Source organism: Cyprinodon tularosa, unplaced genomic scaffold (assembly GCF_016077235.1).
Source record: "Cyprinodon tularosa strain WSP-4 unplaced genomic scaffold, ASM1607723v1 ctg1045, whole genome shotgun sequence".
Lineage (NCBI taxonomy): Eukaryota > Metazoa > Chordata > Actinopteri > Cyprinodontiformes > Cyprinodontidae > Cyprinodon > Cyprinodon tularosa.
The window spans coordinates 30,356-49,591 of NW_024037833.1; the positions used below are offsets into that span (position 1 = coordinate 30,356).

The 19,236-nt window shown below is 44.2% G+C and overlaps 2 protein-coding genes across 2 annotated transcripts; one reads left to right on the forward strand and one right to left on the reverse strand.

Annotated features, from left to right (window-relative positions):
• The first annotated feature begins 1,637 nt into the window (after positions 1-1,637).
• idua (alpha-L-iduronidase) lies at positions 1,638-11,494 on the forward strand. The gene is made up of 14 exons (XM_038283190.1): positions 1,638-1,958; positions 2,640-2,780; positions 2,896-2,978; positions 3,064-3,171; positions 4,174-4,269; positions 4,340-4,542; positions 7,090-7,269; positions 7,337-7,550; positions 7,628-7,837; positions 7,909-8,030; positions 8,100-8,225; positions 10,874-10,950; positions 11,031-11,131; positions 11,199-11,494. The coding sequence occupies exons 1-14, from the start codon at positions 1,759-1,761 to the stop codon at positions 11,297-11,299; spliced, it is 1,962 nt and encodes a 653-aa protein (XP_038139118.1). The 5' UTR covers positions 1,638-1,758; the 3' UTR covers positions 11,300-11,494.
• A 10-nt stretch (positions 11,495-11,504) lies between these two features.
• LOC119782298 (purpurin-like) lies at positions 11,505-14,325 on the reverse strand. Its single transcript, XM_038283202.1, has 6 exons — positions 14,173-14,325; positions 13,915-14,029; positions 12,204-12,340; positions 12,008-12,120; positions 11,715-11,927; positions 11,505-11,637 (listed from the first exon to the last, which is right to left on the reverse strand). The coding sequence occupies exons 2-6, from the start codon at positions 14,026-14,028 to the stop codon at positions 11,627-11,629; spliced, it is 588 nt and encodes a 195-aa protein (XP_038139130.1). The 5' UTR covers position 14,029; positions 14,173-14,325; the 3' UTR covers positions 11,505-11,626.
• Between the last annotated feature and the right edge of the window lie 4,911 nt (positions 14,326-19,236).

Below are 19,236 nucleotides of genomic sequence, written 5' to 3' on the forward strand. Positions count from 1 at the left end.
TGTTCTATCAATGTTAGAAATGCTGAACAACATTCGTCTATTTTATGTTCTGTGTTGGATCACTTAAAGGAAAAGTCCGCTCATCAAGGAACAATCAATAGATCATTTATACCTAAAACTAATACATTTGCAGTGATCCAATGAATTTAACAATTAGTTAAAATAATAACATTTTTAGTAATTTTTTGCCCAAACATAGTAGCCCCTCCCTCCTGCCATCTTCCAGCAGTGACGTCACGGTGCGGTAAGCCTAGCGCCATTCTCCCCGCTTTCCAAGCTAAATCAATGGGAACTACTAGACACATCTGCAATCAACAACAATTATTGAAGATTTCCAGAGGACTTCACCATTGAAATTCACCAGAGCTATAGTGAAACTGACAATGCCCACGTGCATGGCAGCTGGATGCTGGAATACATCGGGTAAAAGTGAAAAAAAGAGTTATTCCACCTTTCTGATTCCTGATCCTCCACGGACGGGTTGGTCGTTGGATCGCCAACTTGAAGAGGGAGGATTTGCCATCGAACTTCTGGCCAGAGAAAAAACCCGTAATATGTAGCCAACATTTGGAAGAAGAATGTTTTCAAGATGACTTGGATAATAGCGCGTTGTCACAAATACCAGATACAGCACTGGGACTTGATCAACAGCCGATACCGCACCGTGACGTCACTAACCAGTAGGTGGCAGTAGTGTTCTTTGACAAACATGGATGCCTCCAGTAAAGCACATTCACATGAAAATTACTCTGAATTAAAAACACTGATCATTTATTGAACAGGATGGAATCATTTCAGATTTAAAGAACTTTCAGAAGTTTGAATTCTGAATATGAGCGGACTTTTGCTTTAACTTCCACAAAAAATACATTCAGAAGATGCTTGAAGTCTTATTAAATAAAATGTTTAATTCCTGTATCAGTTTAACACTTAAAGGATGGTTTTATTCCAGATGTTCATTACAACTTCTCTAAGAGACAATTACAAACAAGGCAGGAAAGCTGTAAAAGATTAAAAGGATCAGATGGAGTTAAACAGTAATAATGACTTTCATTAATTTACAGATATAAATTTCCAGCGTCACAAATGATGGCACAGTCATTTTCTTTACATTTAATGGAGGAAAAAAAAACATCTGACACTCATTTCTGCTCATTTTAGAAACAATATATTTAGTAGCTGTTTTTTTTTTTTTTTTTTTAGAAAAAATATTTCTATGAATGATATTTACACGTATTTCTATTAAAAGGGGAATTTCTCATGAAAAAATAATAAAAAATGATATCTTCACTAGTACCGTTATTACTAAACCACGTCCTGTTTATTGAGGAATAGGTTATAGATTTTTTCTAAGAAAATTCAAAGGATCAACTTCAATTAAAATTTTTCCCTCGGTGTCTCTGCTGATGGATATTAGTTGATAAGAAATTCAAATTTATTTTTTTTATTTGGTTGCAAATTTTTTGTTTAGATTTTTTTTTTTTACTTTTTTATTATAAGTTCTTTAAATGTCCATATTATATTTTTTCTGTAATCTTTAAAGCTCCAATCATCAGGTTTGAGGTTTAGTTCAAACAATTTCAGTGGTTTTTACTCGCAGCTGTCCACCTTCGTTAAAGATTACATTCATGTCGCGTAAACTACGTCATCAACAGGTGACCCGCTCGCTGCTAGCTTAGTTTAACTTGTTCCGAGTGTCTCCCTGGAGCCACTTTGGCTCCTTTTTATGAGCTAATTTGCTGGTAAGATGTCGGGAAAATGTTGGACCGTCGCTTCTCCTCCATTCCCCAGCAGAAATGCGAACTAAGACGCCGGAAGGAGTCCAGGATGTGGAGAAGTTTGTCTTTTCTCGCTTTGCTTTGGGGCGTGAGTGAAACTTCCGGCTCCTCTGTGATCACAGCGGAGCTGAGAGAACCGCAGAGAGAGCTGAGAAAGTTCTGGAGAAGCACCGGGTTCTGGTGAGTCACACTGGGTTCATGCACCTTACTACATTAAAGCGGTTCATGTTAACGCTGCTACTAGCTGGAGCGGCGCGCATGCGCAGGTCATTGAAAATATAAACACGTGACGTATGTCTACCCGGAAGTCGAGTGCTGCTTGTTTATTTATTTTTTTATTTTATCGACGGTATTACAACTTAAATAACAGTCAGGCGATAATAAATGTTTTTAAATATTAGACTTAAATCAAAATATGATGAGACAAAAGTAATGTGAACATAAAGCAGAAAGGAAAATATAGATAAAAGGATAGACTAACAAATTAATTATGAGTTCATGTTTGTTTGTTTTTCTTTCAATTATAAAAAGAACAGTTCTTTTAAAAAAAAATACTTTTATATATTTCCTTTGTAAATGAATCAATGAATCTTATATTTGGATACAGACAGCATTAATAGATCATGCTGATGGTTTTCTTTTCCATCGCTGTTCCAAAAAATGCCATTTCTGACATTTTGAATTGAAAAAGCGTCCTGGATGGGAAGAGAAACGTCTTTAAACTTGGGAAAAGTCCAGTGGATATAGTTTTTACTTTTTTTGGAATGACTGTGACCTGGAGGTCTGAGCCTCCTGCACAGGAATCTACTAGTGTCCTTGTTTCAGAGCCTTTGGGAACTGGTCATTCTCCTTGTTTTGCAGCCCTCCTCTTCCTCACTCCCAGGCCGACCAGTTTGACCTGAGCACCGACCAGCAGCTGAATTTGGCCTACGTGGGCTCGGTTCCTCATGGAGGGATCCAGCAGGTCAGGATCCACTGGATGCTGGAGCTGATCTCCACACAGTAAGTCCACCGCTGAGCAGAAGGTTTATCCTCATTTCTGCTCCATCAAACTTGGTACCTTAGAAACCAAAGAGGTGAGCAGAAATAAGACGGACGTCTCTTTGTTTTTCTATAGAGATGTTGGAGGCAAACCTCAGTATAACTTCACCAAACTGGATCAGCTGATCAACCTCCTGTCAGTTAATGGACTTCATCCAGGTGCAGAACAGACGTGTCCAAGTGGAGGCAAACATTTGTAAAGTTTTCCGATGTTTTAGGTTTGTTGTTTTTTTTTGGTCCCCAGGTTTCGAACTGATGGGCAGCGTCTCCAACGACTTCACAGACCTGGAGGATAAAGCCCAGGTGGTGGAATGGAGGAATCTGGTTTACCTTCTGGCCAAGCGGTACATCGGTGAGGAAATGAAGGAAAAGCTCCTCATGCAGGCTGTAAGCATGGTGGAGAAGGTGTGATGCTGTGGGCTGGTGTTCTGTCAGACCAGCATACCTATAGTCAGTACGCATGAGATGTCAGGTTTGCGTTTATCCCTTTAGTTTTGTATGAAAAATAGACTTTAAACTACGTCAAAGGGCTTGTATCCATTTAGTTGTGTACAAAAAACTATTTAATAAGAAGATTTTTCTCTGGACTTCAGCAGCGATTATATTAAATTCTATTTATTTTATTTATATATAAACTATAGCTCCAATTCACATCACATCATCTCAGGTCACTTTCCAGTTCAACCAGATCATCCAGTCAGATTGATTCAAAGTTTTCTCTCTAAGGAAAACCAGCTGATTGCATCGACTCATTGACTCTTCAGCAATCCCTCACACTAAGCATGCTTGTAGCGACAGTGGAGAGGAAAAACTCCCTTTGAACAGGAAGGAACCTCCAGCAGAACCAGGCTCAGTGTGAGCGGCCATCTGCTGAGGCCCACTGGGTTTCAAGGAGACAGAAGCAGACATAGAAAAAGAAGCATAGATACAAAAGGCAACTGGCAACCAGCTCCACAGGCGGCCCCGTCCAGGAAGCACACAGCCAGGCAGACGAGCTCCGAGCCAGCTCCCATGTCAGAGGATGAAGAGAGCACATCCAGTTAGTCACAGTCAGAGAAACAGGACTACACTGGAAAACAGGCCAAGCTCCAACATCTAGAAACAAAGGTGTTGATGGCAGCAGCACAGCTGATATTTCTCTCCAGGATGGAGTCACAGCCAAACAGGAACAGACCAGATGAAGCTACTATGAGAAAAATTGTTTATATTGTTTTGTAGACTCAGTAGCTTCATAAGCAGAGATGCAGCGATCTGATTCCTGGATCGGTGCATCTCTTATTAGTCCAGTAGAGGAGCTGTTTGGGCAGATTAACAGGAAAAAAAAAATCCTGAATCCGTTTGGTTTGAATTTCAGAACGTTATGGTCTGGAGACGGTTTCCCAGTGGAACTTTGAGACGTGGAACGAACCCAACAACCACGACTTTGATAACGTCTCCATGTCTGTCCAAGGTAAACCCCCCCCGTAGACGGATGTGTTCATGAATCCGGTCTGGTCTCGGTCTAAGCCACGTTCCTGCAGGGTTTCTAAATTACTACGACGCCTGCTCGGAGGGGCTGCGCGCCGCCAGCCCGCTGCTGAGGTTCGGAGGTCCTGGAGACTCCTGCCACTCCCCGCCGCGCTCCCCGTACTGCTGGGCCATGCTGCAGCACTGCTACAACGGCACCAACTACTTCACCGGAGAGACGGGCGTCCGGCTGGACTACATCGCTCTGCACAAGAAGGTGGGCTTCTCCCCCCTCAGCCAGCGCATTGTCAGAAAGGTTCCGCTCACTTTAACTCACAGCTGAAGAAAACCCAAAGTTTGTTCTCAGAAAATAGCAAGTAAGCAATACAAAAAAGAGTTTTTAAAAGAAAGAGTCGCCTAAAACCTCCAGCCTGTGAAGCCGCTGTGAGCTGGACCTGCCTGCATACAGATAAACCATTTTAATAATTTCGTTCCTGAATTGATGAAAATGTACATAAACAATGAGTGATACCAAGTTTACTATTTGACAAAAAACAGATATATAAATATAAATATCCCATTTTCCACATGTAGAGAGTCTGCTGGGAAACATGTCAGGGTTCATAAAGGAAACAACCGACTCATGGTGCTGGTTTCAATTTTATGTGCCAGAAAAAAGACATTATGCAGCAGAAAATATGGATGAAATCCAATATACTAATAGATGGAAAGCCTTTCTTTTTGAAAAACATGTTCAGGGAGGACTTATCTTGGAATTCTATTCTATTCAGTTTATTTCTATAGCTCCAATTCACATCATGTCATCTCAGGTCACTTTCCAGTTCAACCAGATCATCCAGTCAGATTGATTCAAAGTTTTCTATCTAAGGAAAACCAGCTGATTGCATCGACTCATTGACTCTTCAGCAATCCCTCACACTAAGCATGCTTGTAGCGACAGTGGAGAGGAAAACTCCCTTTGAACAGGAAGAAACCTCCAGCAGAACCAGGCTCAGTGTGAGCGGCCATCTGCTGAGGCCCACTGGGATTCAAGGAGACGGAAGCAGACATAGAAAAAGAAGCATAGATACAAAAGGCAACTGTCAAGCAGCTCCACAGGCGGCCCCGTCCAGGAAACACACAGCCAGGCAGACGAGCTCCGAGCCAGCTCCCATGTCAGAGGATGAAGAGAGCACATCCAGTTAGTCACAGTCAGAGAAACAGGACTACACTACCTAGAACTACTTTTGTTGATGACATCATCAATGAGAACGGTGAAAGTTTGGAGTGTGAGGAATTTAGAACAATGTATGGTGATCTTTGTTCAAACTTTTCCTTGAACCAACTCACTGGATTAATTGGAAAAAATTTTGAAAAACAAAATTAACAATGGAACTATCAGACTATATGTTTGTAAAACTCCAGTAAGAAACTCTAATTGGCAAAAGGGAATTAAAATAAACAGAAAAATGTATAATTTTTATTTAATAAAAAAAATCAGTGACGGTTGCCCCAACACATATCAGTTCAGTAGCTTTTATTTGTCCCAGAATGGGCAATGTTTGTGCAGTAGTAGTACACCTTTCACACACGTTCACATTTCATAAATCACAGATAAAAAAAAAGAAGAAACACATTAATATTTAAAAAGATAAAAGTAAGGTGGATAAAAGAGACAGAAATGTAAAAAAATAATAAAAAGTAAATAAATATGTCCAAATGAGAGCATAGGCCTGAATGCATGCAACATATGGCTATCTGCCCTATGGAAAATGGAAGGACTACTTTGACTGCCTGCTGGCGTCAAAATATTCAAATCAATCTTTAAAACGCTAGCCTGGTGAGACCATCCTGATCTCGCGAGCTTTCAAGGTTTCACTCGCAGATCAGTCTGGAGACTCTCCGTTAAAGAAAATTTGTAGCCGTTCACCAAACGAACGTCCAATCAGCGTTGGCTTTGAGGCGGGTTGAGGTGTGACGCAACGAGAAGCGCCACAGTTCAGTCTAAAGAACATGGCGGCTTCAGCCGATGAAACTAGCGTTAGCGTGGCTATCGAGCAAGTTTTATCGGAATTACAGAGTATTTCTTCACTGAAAGAAGAGCAAAACACTGCTCTGGAGGCTTTTCTCAGAGGAAAAGATGTTTTTGCTCTTCTCCCGACTGGCTTGTGGTTGTATTTTCGTCGTCGCTCTGTTAGTACGTCATATGCTTCGTTGATCTGATTGGTTTATTTGGCCCGTCTATCACCAACATAGGCCAATCAGATAACCAGTATTTTCGCCCCTTCCCAAAATTACTTCAACGGAAGGTTTCCAGATGGATATGCGGAGCAAATCCATCTGGCGGAGTCAGGTTTATAAAACTACTGTTGATGTGCAAAATTTTTAATTCTCAAATTAAAATTGATTATAATTTCTTACCCACTGAAAAAATGTTAAAGCTATGGAATATGACAGAGTCAGGTGATTGCTGTGTCTGTTGTCAGGAATCCACTCTGCATTTTTTAAGTATTGTCATATTTTGTCTCTATTTTGGGTGGAAGTTGAAAAAATGTGTTTAAGGTTTGATCACAGTTTAGTTCATTTAATCTTTCTAATCAATAGAAGGTTTATCTTTAAAGCCAAAAATAGATTTTCACTTTTATTAATTTCTTTAAAACATCTATTTGGCATTTTTTAACTTGAGAAAGTTTGATGGTTGAAACTGATAATGAAGCTTTTGGGTTGGAACATTAACTGTCTAAATGTATCCTGTGCTGGGATTTATGTTGTTAATTAAATTTAAAATATAAATAAAGACGATTGAAACCCCGCCCCCCCACAGGGAGGAGGCTCCTCTCTGCCCATCCTCCAGCAGGAGATCCAGACGGTGAAGGAGATCCAGCAGCGGTTTCCCGGCTTCCGCGGCGCCCCGGTTTACAACGACGAGGCGGACCCCCTGGTGGGCTGGTCCAGGCCTGAGGAGTGGCGGGCCGACGTTACCTACGCCGCCATGGTGGTGAAGGTGAGAGCGGTGAGGCGCAGACAGGAAGTAGGGATGTTTCCTCATCCTCTGTGTCTCCTCGGATAAGGTCATCAAGCAGCACCAGGACCTTCTGGCCGACCCCAACAGCACCGTCAACTACACCCTTCTGAGCAACGACAACGCCTTCCTGAGTTACCACCCCCACCCGTTCACTCAGCGCACGCTGACCGCCCGCTTCCAGGTCAACAACACGCGGCCGCCTCACGTCCAGCTGCTCCGGAAGCCCGTCCTTTCCGTCATGGGCCTGCTGGCTCTGCTGGGTCAGAACCTTTTACATCCTGGTTGGATTCTGACGCTCCTCTTGCTGCTAAAGTTCTATGTCTGTTCGCCGTTTCAGGAGAAGCTCAGGTTCCGGCTCGTGTTTCAAACCCAGAACCCGACCAGAACGGGACGCTGGGTGTCCTCGCCAGCATCCACACACCAGCGGTCCGCGGCGGCTCCGACAGCTGGCAGGCGGCGGTGCTGGTCTACAACAGCGACGACAACAGCACCTCTGGGCCCGCTGATGATGTCACCGTGGTTCTGAGAGGACTGGCCCAGCAGGAAGGTAGGAGCTGTTGGGTTCTGCCCGTTCAGACGTTCCGGCTCGGTCCGTCTCAGGTTCTGTTTGTGATCCAGGTCTGGTGTACGTCACCTACTACATGGATAACGGCGTGAGCAGCCCGTACCGGCGCTGGCAGAGCATGGGCCGGCCAGACTTCCCCACGCCCCAGCAGTTCAGGCTCCTCAGGAGGCTGGAGGTAACGGACCGCCTCTGCGATTCTCTCCAATCAGAACCTTTCGACCCGCTGACGTCCTGTCCCTGTTAGGACCCCCGCTCCGACGGACCCCGCAGAGTTCCCTCTGGAGACACCCTGACCCTGAGAGCCCAGCTGTCTCTTCCTTCAGTCCTGCTGGTCCACGTCTGTGCCCGCCCTGAGGCGGCGCCGGATCAGGTGGGAGGAGCCTTCTGTCGGTGGTCGACTGGAACACAGAGGAAGCAAACACTCTGTTTGTTCTCACTTTGATTCATAAACATGTTTGATTAATCAGGAATGAATAACAGGAAGCAGAATGTCACTGAATGAGATGCAGTTACAGCAGCTGCCTTTAGGGGGCACTCCATCTGGGTGGTGCTGCTCTCTGACATCCTTTAAACAATTTAATTAGTCAGTGCCGACCAGATGAAAGGGTTCAACGCTAATAATGAACAACCCATGAAACATGGCGCTGGTTGTCCTTCCAGATTGTTCCTGCTCCGCTGTGAGGAATGACTCATTAAGATAAAGATGTAGAGACTAGGGTTGTCACGATACTAAACTCCTCAACTCGATACCGATACTAAGGAAAATATTCGATACTCGATACCATTTTCGATACCACAAGGATAAAAACAAAGACTCCAAAATTCTACAGAAATATTTTCATTAATAAATAAAATACAATAAATAAATACAATAAACAATAAGAACAATATTTTGAAGTTCTATACTGTGCACAATATTAAGCAAGCTTGATAAAAAATGTACAAAATTAAAATGAAATGTTCCTTCCTTGGCTATGCTTTGTACACATAACAATGACACTAGCCAAACGGTTACAAAAAAAGTTACAAAAAAAGTGTGAAACTGAAAAGTGCGTAGAATTATTCAATCACACAGTGTTCTGAAAGTGCATTGTCCTCTATTCTGCACTTTAGCTGAATGACTGCTTAGGTGCCACTGGTGGTGGCACTGTATCGATACTTTTAAAAACAAGTATTGTATCCGGATACAACATTTCAGTATCAATACTTTTTTGAGTATCGATACTTTTGACAACCCTAGTAGAGACGCATAAATACTTAGCAGAAGTTCCTGGGGGCCCCATAAAACTCTGTTTTCATGTATGGTTAATACAACTATTCCTTATTTGTGCACATTAATTATGTTTTTGATAAAAAATTCTTTGGCTAAAATGCCATCAGAACACTGATAATATAAAGTGTGACCCTGCCTGTATTTCCCTGGTCCCCCACATTTCCTAAATCCCCAGCCCACCCCCTTGCATGCGATGTTATTTATACACTGCCTGGCCAAAAAAAAACGTCGCCACCTGGATTCAACTAAGCAAATAGGTAGGAGCCTCCTATTGGATAATTACTGCTGGGCGATTATCTTTCAGCTGGCAACAAGTTATTTAACCCCAACTGGTTCAATGACTTGCTTCTCATTTCCTAAACAACCATGTCTAAAGACACATCCTGTGGTCGTGGAAAAGAAGTTAGTCTGTTTGAGAAGGGTCAAATCATTGGCATGCATCAAGCAGAGAAAACATCTAAAGAGATGCAGAAACTACTAAAATTGGGTGAAGAACTGTCCAACGCATTATTAAAAACTGGAAGGATAGTGGGGACCCATCATCTTCAAGGAAGAAATGTGACCGGAAAAAAATCCTGAATGATGGTGATCGGCGATCACTTCAACGTGTGGTGAGATCAAATGGAAGAAAAACAACAGCAGAACTCAGGGCTGTGTTTAATACTGAAAGTAAGAGCATTCCCACACGCACAATGTGAAGGGAACTCAAGGGATTGGGACTGAACAGCTGTGTAGCTGTAAGAAAACCACTAATCAGTGAGGCTAACCGGAGAAAAAGGCTTCAGTTTGCAGGGAGCATAAAGATTGGACTGTGGAGCAATGGAAGAAGGTCATGTGGTCTGATGAGTCCAGATTTACCCTGTTCCAGAGTGATGGGCCAATCAGGGTAAGAAGAGAGGCAGGTGAAGTGATGCGCCCACCATGCCTAGTGCCTACTGTACAAGCCTGTGGGGGCGGGGTTATGACCTGGGGTTGCTGCAGTTGCTCAGGTCTAGGTTCAGCAACAGTATGAGCTCAAAGAATGAGGTCAACTGACTACCTGAATATCCTGAATGACCAGGTTATTCCATCAATTGACTTTCCCTGATGGCACAGGCATATTCCAAGATGGCAATGCCAGGATTCATCGGGCTCAAATAGTGAAAGACTGGTTCAGGGAGCATGACTCATCATTTTCACACATGGATTGGCCCCCACAGAGTCCAGACCTCAACCCCATTGAGAATCTTTGGGATGTGCTAGAGAGGGCTTTACCATCAGACTCTACCATCATCAATGCAAGATCTTAGTGAAAAATTAACGCAACACTGGATGGAAATAAATCCTTTGACATTGCAGAAGCTTATCGAGACAATGCCACAGGGAATTTGTGCCGTAATCAAAGCCAAAGGCGGTCCAACAAAATTTTAGAGTGAGGGACCTTATTTTTTTTTTGGTGGCGACTTTTTTTTTTTGGCCAGGCAGGGTATATTTATCTACATATATGGAATTTATAATTATTGATATTTACTCAGTAATAGAGACAAACTTGGTTTGAGTCTCAGGCAATTAAATCAAGGCAGGCAGCTTTTAATTACCCGTGTTTTTTTTTTTAGATCCCTGTCATTATGTTCTTAATTATTGTTTCGCCTCTAATAGAGACACCAGTCTGAACAGGAACTAAGTTTTTTCCTTCCTAACAGACAGAAGCTGTTGCTGAACCATTTTACCGCTCATAGATGACTTCCTGTCTCTCTGTGGAACAGGTCAGCGGTTTGCGCTTCATCAGGATCACTGTGGGGCAGGTCTTAATCGTCTGGTCGGATCGCTGCGTCGGCTCAAAGTCAGTCAGTTTTTCATGCAATCTGCCATTTTAGTGCATTTAAGGTCAGAAATGATTTGTTTCTGTTTCTCGGCTCATAGATGCATCAAGACCTTTGAAGTGGAGCGATCTGCGGACCAGAAGGTCTTCAGACGCATCAACTCTCAGGACACCATTTTCACCTATTATGTCTTTTCACCAGGTGCTCTGCTTGTTTTTAGACGAGTTGTGATGCTGCCTCAGAGATAACCTCTGATTTCCTGTTTCAGTGGACCAGCAGGTCGGCGGCCTGTACCGGGTCCGGGCCGTGGACTACTGGGGGAGGCCGGGGCCGTACTCTCTGCCAGAGAGGTTCTCAGGAGAGCAGTAGGTGGAGGAGGGAAGGTTTCTGCTGCGTCTGCAGATCCAGAGCTGATCAGTCGGCTGGTTTCCCCGTCATCCTGAAGACGCCATCGTTCTGTTTGCGTCTGCAGCGATCGGACGGACTGACAGCAGAACCCGGCTGGGTCTGGTCTCATGTTTCAGAACCAACTTTTACACATAAAGTGTTTTTTAACAAACCAAACACACGTAGCTTTCTTTATAAAATGTTTATTTTCACCAACACAGATCCACACACTAGATGTCACGGGGGAGGGGGGGAGGGGCCTCCCTCCTAGGCTTGTTGATCTGGATTCATATGATGCAGCCTAGACGTCTAACAGGCTCCTGTTGAAGAGGGAGAAAAGCTTTTACTTTGAAAGCTCCACACACATCATTTCCTCGCTGCCAGCAGAGGATCTTACCGGACTGCAGCACAGGTTGGAACTGCCCCGCCATGCAGATCTCCTCCTGCTTCTGTCGGACCAGCCTCTGGATCGCCGGGGGGAGGCCGCGCGGGTTGCGGGAGAAGACCAGCGCATAGCCGTCCTCGCAGCTCCCGTCCTCCCTCAGGACGCGGCAGGCGTAGGTGATGGCGTAGTTGTCGTAGTCGGTGTCGATGACCCAGTAGTTGTCACCTGAAGAGGCAGAGAGAGAAGTGAGTCGGACGGCGCTGAGATCCAGGAGAAACGGAAGCTGTGAGGCTCTGGAGGCTCACCGCCGCTGGACAGGTAGCTGGCCAGTCCCTGGTAGTTCATGAACATCTTGCCGGGGGTGTTGGGGTCAGGTACGGAGTACTGAGCGGCCATGTCTGCGCAGACCACCCAGAACCTGGATGGAGGGTAAAGCAGAATGGTGTCAGCTGGGCAGCCTGGGGTTCAGGACTCGTCGACGCGTGGCACAGAAGCACCCACCCAAAGAGAGTCACTCTGCCTCTGGAGGACGCCACCATGGAGCCATCGTCCCCTACGGTGTATTCGGCAGATATGTTGTCCTGCAGGAACAGGCCCTCTGGGTCCTTCTTCTGCAGCGCGTACCATTTCCCTGCGTACTGTCAGCAGAAACACAAACCCGTCATCATATTTCACTGGACGTTGTGAAGTTGAGGAGAAACTGAGACTCTTGCAAGAGAATGTTCAAATTTATTTAACATCCTCAGACGGAGGGAGAGAGCTCTGACTGGGGCAATGCTCAGTACATACATTTATACAACAACTCCCAACACACTGTCCCTTGGAACCAACCCACCCCCTGCATAAAGAACTTTCTCACACACCAACATTTGGAGGAAAAACAACTTGAGTTCATCAAGGCCGTTCCCTGTTAGGTTAATCTATCTTCCACTGGTCAGATGGATCTCCTAATAACAGCAGTCCTCCCCTTTATGCCATGAAGGAGGCTGTGACTCGTTCTTATCTCTCATGACCTTCGTTTGGATCCTGGGAGGCTAAGAACAGACGTACCTCAACAATTTTTTTTCCACAAACTAGCTGAATTCTGCTGCTTACTGAAGTGCATGCCAAATCCGATCACACTGTATGCTGATGACATCCTCCTTTGTATTCAGAATACTTTTATTGTTCATATTTTTATAATTTTCTGCTGGGCATACGCTGTGCGTTTTTTTGCCCTTTTCACGCCGATTTACCAGTCGTGCGAGAGTTCATTCAATCAAATCGTTTGAACCTCATCCTGCGTCGTGTAGTATACGGGTGGTAACGAGGGGCGATCAGCCTCTCACGACCACCTTCCCATCAGGAATCGTAAGGTTTGGCAAATCCTGCTGCCATGCATGCGAAAACACGGGATTTCTTCTTCCAGATTAACGAGTCAGACCTTGCATCTTTCGGCGTGTGTTTTTTGGACGTGCAGTGTGAGCAGCTAAAGGCTGGTTATCCTCAAGCAGCAGCGTGGGGCGGTTAGCTTGTCGTAGCTGTGACTCCGATATTTTTGATTTCTGCCCAATATTGAAGCGTGGTCTGCGCTATGTTATTCCATGCCACAACACCTGAGGACCAATCAGGAACTAGCTAGGATTGTGGGTGTCCGCGTGTCGGTTTGACGAGCTTGTTTGCCGTCTACAACCCCTAATCCAACGCCGGACGACACACAGTTCCCCCATGAGTGTTCCCCAGAGACTGGCCGTGGCGCTTCGGGTGCAAACCAAAAAACCATCGCTCAGAGCTACAAACTAGCGTCCTGCACGGTGTCTGGGATAGAGTCTGAGGCGTGCCAGGCGCTGTGGACGGCGCTACAGCCAGAGCTTCTGCCATTAGGAACCAAACAGGAAATACGCATAGAGTAAAGCGGATGGAGAATTGACCAATCAGAGGCCTCCTGTCTGTGGTCACCTACAATTTGGGAAAGGTGCAGCAGAGTGTCTGCACGTCCATATCTGCGTTAACTGCAACACAGGCGCAGACGACCTGGTGTCTGAGCATAAACCAGGCTGTAATGACATCAGAGCGTCGGGTCGCAGTCTGAGAACTGACATCGTGAACTGGGAACTTTTAAACCCTGCGATTTCTTTGCACAGTTTGAGCTGCAGCTGCGTGCAACGATTGAAAACATCGCGCAGTGTATGCCCGGCTTTACGGAGCACCAAGCTTTGTATTTTGTACTCACTCTTTGGGGATCAAAGTCCTGCTTGACGGTGAATCTGTCCACCACGCAGGATGACAGGCTCTGCTCCACGAAGGCCAGGACAAACAGCAGCAACCCCACGGTTTGGACGTCCATTCTAAACCCGGCGGACAGAAAGAAACCCGATTTAATCCGCTCTTCAAGCCAACATGTTGGCTCCAATGGGATAAAATCAGTTAGTGCAGGAAAGGAGAAGCCTTAAGAAACTCCTCCAGGTCCCAGAACGCATCGCCTCCTTACCTGAACAGTAGAATACAGCCTGGGGAGGTTTTCAGTGCAGAGCTGTCGTTGTTTTGGAAGAACTCTGCATGTGAGCCTTTTATACCAGAGCTGCAGACAGGAGGGCCGATTATTCTCACTTCTTCAGCCTAAAAGCAGATTTTAAATCTTGGATTAATCCAGTTAACCAAATCCCCGCCTGTAAGCTGCTGAGCCCTCACATTCAGGAGCATGAGGCCTTTATGTAATTTTTCTGTGGGCTTTGTGGCGAAAGATTAAACCTTCCTGAGCCTCACGTGCTGCAGGTCAACACCCAGGTGTGATCGGCCGGGATGCCGGAAGGTACCGCGGCTTTCCACTAATGTTTGCTCTCAGAGCCAGGATTGTAAAATGACCTCTTTATGAATAAAGGCTGATTCTGGGAGCAGCAGAGTGATTAGAGATCAGTCTGTCAGCAGAGCTTCAGGGGTTTCTACCTGCTGTCATGTCGCCTGGAAGGGCTGCAGAGCTGCAGCTGGTAATCCAGGTAGAACGTGTCACAGGATTATACCTCTATGCAGGAGCAGAGGGCCCAAAAACGCAGGTTCTGTATATAAATCCAGCAGCAGAGGTGAACTTTGCTGTTATTTAAGCAGCTTTTTGTTCCCAGTTTCACAATAAAAAGCACAAAGTGTCTGAGTCTGAATCAGGACCCGTCAGGATCAGAACCAAAGCAGCTGTTCGTCTGTCGTCTCTCCTCACTCAATGATTCCTCAGGTGATGGAGGGTTCAACTCAGCCCGCATGTGTTTAAGGTCCCGGGTTACTCTGAGATCAGTTCAATGTTGTGCAACAGATAAAAATACCCGTTAGGCCTTAAACCGCTGACATCTCCACGTCAGCGTGACGACGTCGTGACAACTGAGGAAGCTGGACGCCACCTGCCAACCCTCAGAGGACCAGGTGAGCTTTTAGGGCCTTAGTTTGGAAGAAAGCTGAGAGAAAAACATTAACAGGATATTTGTTTAAAGCTCATAAAGTTTATAAACTAAGATCATTTAAAATTGTTCATTTAAGTATTTAAACCTTTTCCAATAAAATTTTACTAATGGACTCAAATGTTTTACAGTTAAAAAATAAACTGTTCACCAACACTTAAATACGCCATTTATAATAATCTTTAATTAAATATGCAGTTAATCACCCGTGTGTTTATTCTTCAATCAATTTCCAGAAACATGTTAGTTTTCTTTTAAACTAAACCCAGACAGCTAATCAGTAAAACAAAATTAAAAAGCAGTAATTATTAAATAAATGGTGAACTAAAAGTTTATTTATTGAAGTGGATCATGGTGTTTCGATCAGAGGAGTTTTCCACCACAAGTCTGTAGAGAATTAAGAGATTAAATTATAATGAACGTGTTTTCAGCTTGGATTAGAGCTGCATTCAGATGAGTTTAATCCAAAACAAGCTAGTTTAGCCAAAGGCTCTGCAGAAACAACTAATGTTGATGTGAAGGTGTGAGGAGGAAGGAAATTCTCATAAACCAAATCTGGATCAGAATTAAACATTAAACTGTCAGGAAAACAACGACCAGATTCTGGCCACAGAGGACAGATGGTTTATAAGACGGGTTAAGGAAGCCATCTTTGTTAACCTGGAAAAACTATCAATAGAACTCCAAACGTTGCATTTCTGAATTCTCCCGAGTGGTGCCCGACTTTACAGGAGTGAATAAAGTGAATGCGATTGGTTGATTCGGCCCTACAAACTCCGCCACAAACTTCACCAACTGGGACTCAACACCACCCTGTGCAACTGGACTGTGGACTTCCTCACCAATCGTACACAGAGGGTCAGAGTGGGCAACAACATCTCCTCCACTCTTTCCATAAACACTGGCGCGCCCCAGGGGTGTGTTTTAAGCCCTCTGCTCTACACCCTGTTCACACATGACTGCTCTGCCTCTTCTCCCTCCAACCTGATTGTCAAATTCGCTGACGATACCACCGTCCTGGGCCTCATCACCAACAACGATGAGGGGGACTACAGGGCAGAGGTGCAACATCTGGCATCATGGTGTGACAGCAACAACCTAGCTCTTAACACCAAAAAGACCAAGGAAATGATTGTGGACTTTAGGAAAAAACAGCCTAAAAAGAACGAACCCCTCTCCATCAGTTCAGAGGTGGTGGACCTTGGCGGAGGACCTGTCTTGGGGCACTCACATCGCCTCTGCTGTTGGGAAGGCCCAGCAGCGCCTTTTCTACCTGAGGAAGCTGAGGAGATACCACATCCCCAGGCCACTGCTGGTGAACTTTTACAACTGTGCCATCAGCAGTGTTCTGACTTATGGGCTCCTAGTGTGGTTCTCTAGCTCCTCCAAAGCAGACCAGCAGGCACTCCAGCGTGTGGTGAAAACAGCAGGGAAAATCACTGGAATGCCTCTCCCAGAGATTAGTTCCATCTACACCACACGCTGTCTACGGAGAGTGCAGAACATCATGCGTGACAGCCACCATCCTGCCCATCACTTGTTCCAACTTCTACCATCAGGTAAAAGGTACAGGTCCCTTCAGAGCCGGACCAAAAGACTGGCCAACAGCCTATACCACCAGGCCATAAGACTCTTGAATTCACAGGACTTGAGGAACGGACTACCTAAATTCTGAATTCTGAATGATTTGCCTTATTCATTAGGGCCCCCTTATTATAGTCTGGTTGGGAGCTGTGTATTTATTCTGTGTGTGTGTGTGTGTGTGTGTGTGTGTGTGTGTGTGTGTGTTGGGGGGGGGGCAAGCATTATGGCACTTAATAATCTTTGCTGCACTTTAAGTGGGACGGAGGGGGGGGCTGGGGGGATCAAGCACTGGTGTCACTTTTACCTCTTGTGCACTTTACTTGGAACTTGCTGCTACTAAGTATTGTACCCCAAACACAATTTCGTTGCCTTTTTTTGACAATGACAATAAATTCTTGAAACTTGATTATCAAGGGGGCGGGATTGTTGGGGCGGAAGGTTCGCAAGCAAGTTTGGTTGTAGCCGGTTTGTGGGAAGCATCTTGCTAACCAGTTAGCATCTTAGTGCTAGCAGGTTCCCAATGGGAAATTCCATTGGGACCAAGTAGCACTAAATTGGTGACTTAGAAACGACGCTGTCAAGGAACGCTATGGACAGCGGAAACATGCAAGAGGAGGAGAGTTTAGTGTCGGAGGTCGTGGATGAGTCTCCTCCGTCATCCATTTTTTATTTAGAGGAGGAAAGCGGGGACGAAGATGTTGTGGAAGAGGACGCCAGGGCGGCAGAAGCTTGGTTTGGTGTAGAAGGCTTCCAGCCGTACATGTTTGAGCCCTTGCCTCGCAACGCTGCCAGTTCTGTTAGCTCTACGCCTGCCGAAGACACAGACGTCCATCCCCGTGAACACTGGGACGCAACTCAATGGGAAAGGAAAGGATTCTGGTTTCAACCGTTGCGTATATTAGCTGCGACACATGAATCAAGATGCTATGACCGAAAAAATTTGATTGACAGATGACCGTTGATATATGATTGGCCGAATTTAGGTGTTCAGGCTGACGAATAACTAACTGGCCTGAAGAAGATAACGGAAAAAAAACACAGATTTTAAGACAGGATTTAAATTTTCTAACTTTTGAGACAATAAAGATATATTTATATACATGTTTAAGCCAGAATGGTTTGACATTTAATTTATTTTGACATTTAAAATAAAAATGAAATAAAAAAAACAATGTTTTCCCGAACTGTTTAATTTAACCCAACATAATACTTAATCACATTCGCTATCATAATTTCTAATTTATCTTTTAGTTATCGTGACTCTGCCAGTTTCTGATGTCTTACTGGTTTTCACATCATGCTTTTAACTGTTTCTCAGTTTAAATCTCTGACTTCAAGATACTTTTCTGCAGCTTTTACTAGTATTTTGATTTTTCACTACAATTGATCACTTCTACCATGAAAAGTACAAAATCTTTCCTTTTTTTACAATCAATAAATCTCTGCAATTTTTGGACGCTGCTCCAGAGGTTTTAAACTTCTCATTAAATGAACTGCTGGTTTGGGTCTGTCTGACTGGGATCCTTTTCACAGCTTCAGTAGAAGTTTTTTCCCAGCTCTAATTCCCTGACATGCTCTGTGAGCTGGAAGCTCTGCTATAGCCAGCTGTGTTCCTTTCCTAATCAGGTCCAATCAGGTTAATTAAACCCAGCTGGACTCCAGTGAATCAGCAGAACCACCTGATGTAGGATCAGAATTGATGGACAGCATGAGAGTTAAATATAAGTGTTACAGCAAAGGGTCTGAATACTTATGACTATTTGATATTTTAGTTTTTCCTCTTTTGATGAATTTGCTAAAAATTCTAAACTTTTGCTTTTTTATTCTGTCAAGATTTGGTGCTGAATGTTTATTAATGAGAAATAAAATGGCTGCAATGAAACAAAGAGGGAAAAATGTAAAAGGGTCTGAATATTTTCCGTACTCACTGTATTTTCCAAAGTGAATAATTCAATAATTTAACAGGTAGATGTTTGACCAAATAACCTTTACTTGTAATTGACTAAGATATGATCATGAGTATCAGTACTTTCACTCCAGTAGTACTGGCGAATACTTCGTCCACCACTGCTCCCAGCAATCCAAGTGGTAATTATTCCATCAGAGCGACATCCCCTGTCTATTAATGATAGTTCTACATCCGGTCATCGTATTTTACATATTTAGTCATTTTTTTATTCAGTAACCTAATAGGATCCTGTTTTGTTTTATCTTCTAAGTATTTCTAGTTAAAATTTTTTCCATCAGTATTTAGCAGCTGGCAGAATAACGACTACTATTAATTACATCCTTATGTCAATTAAAATATCCTCTTGATGGTCATTGATCTGGATCAAGACAACAAAGAACCAGATTCTGGATCCAAGCGGCTGAAATGAGCTTCCTCTCCAGGGAGGCTGGGCTCTTCCTCAGAGAGAGGGTGAGGAGCTTGGTCATCAGGGAGAGACTAGAGCTGCTTCTCCTCCACATCCAGAGGAGGATCAGACGTATTTATCTGATGACTCGGTTCCAGAGAAGATGAATAT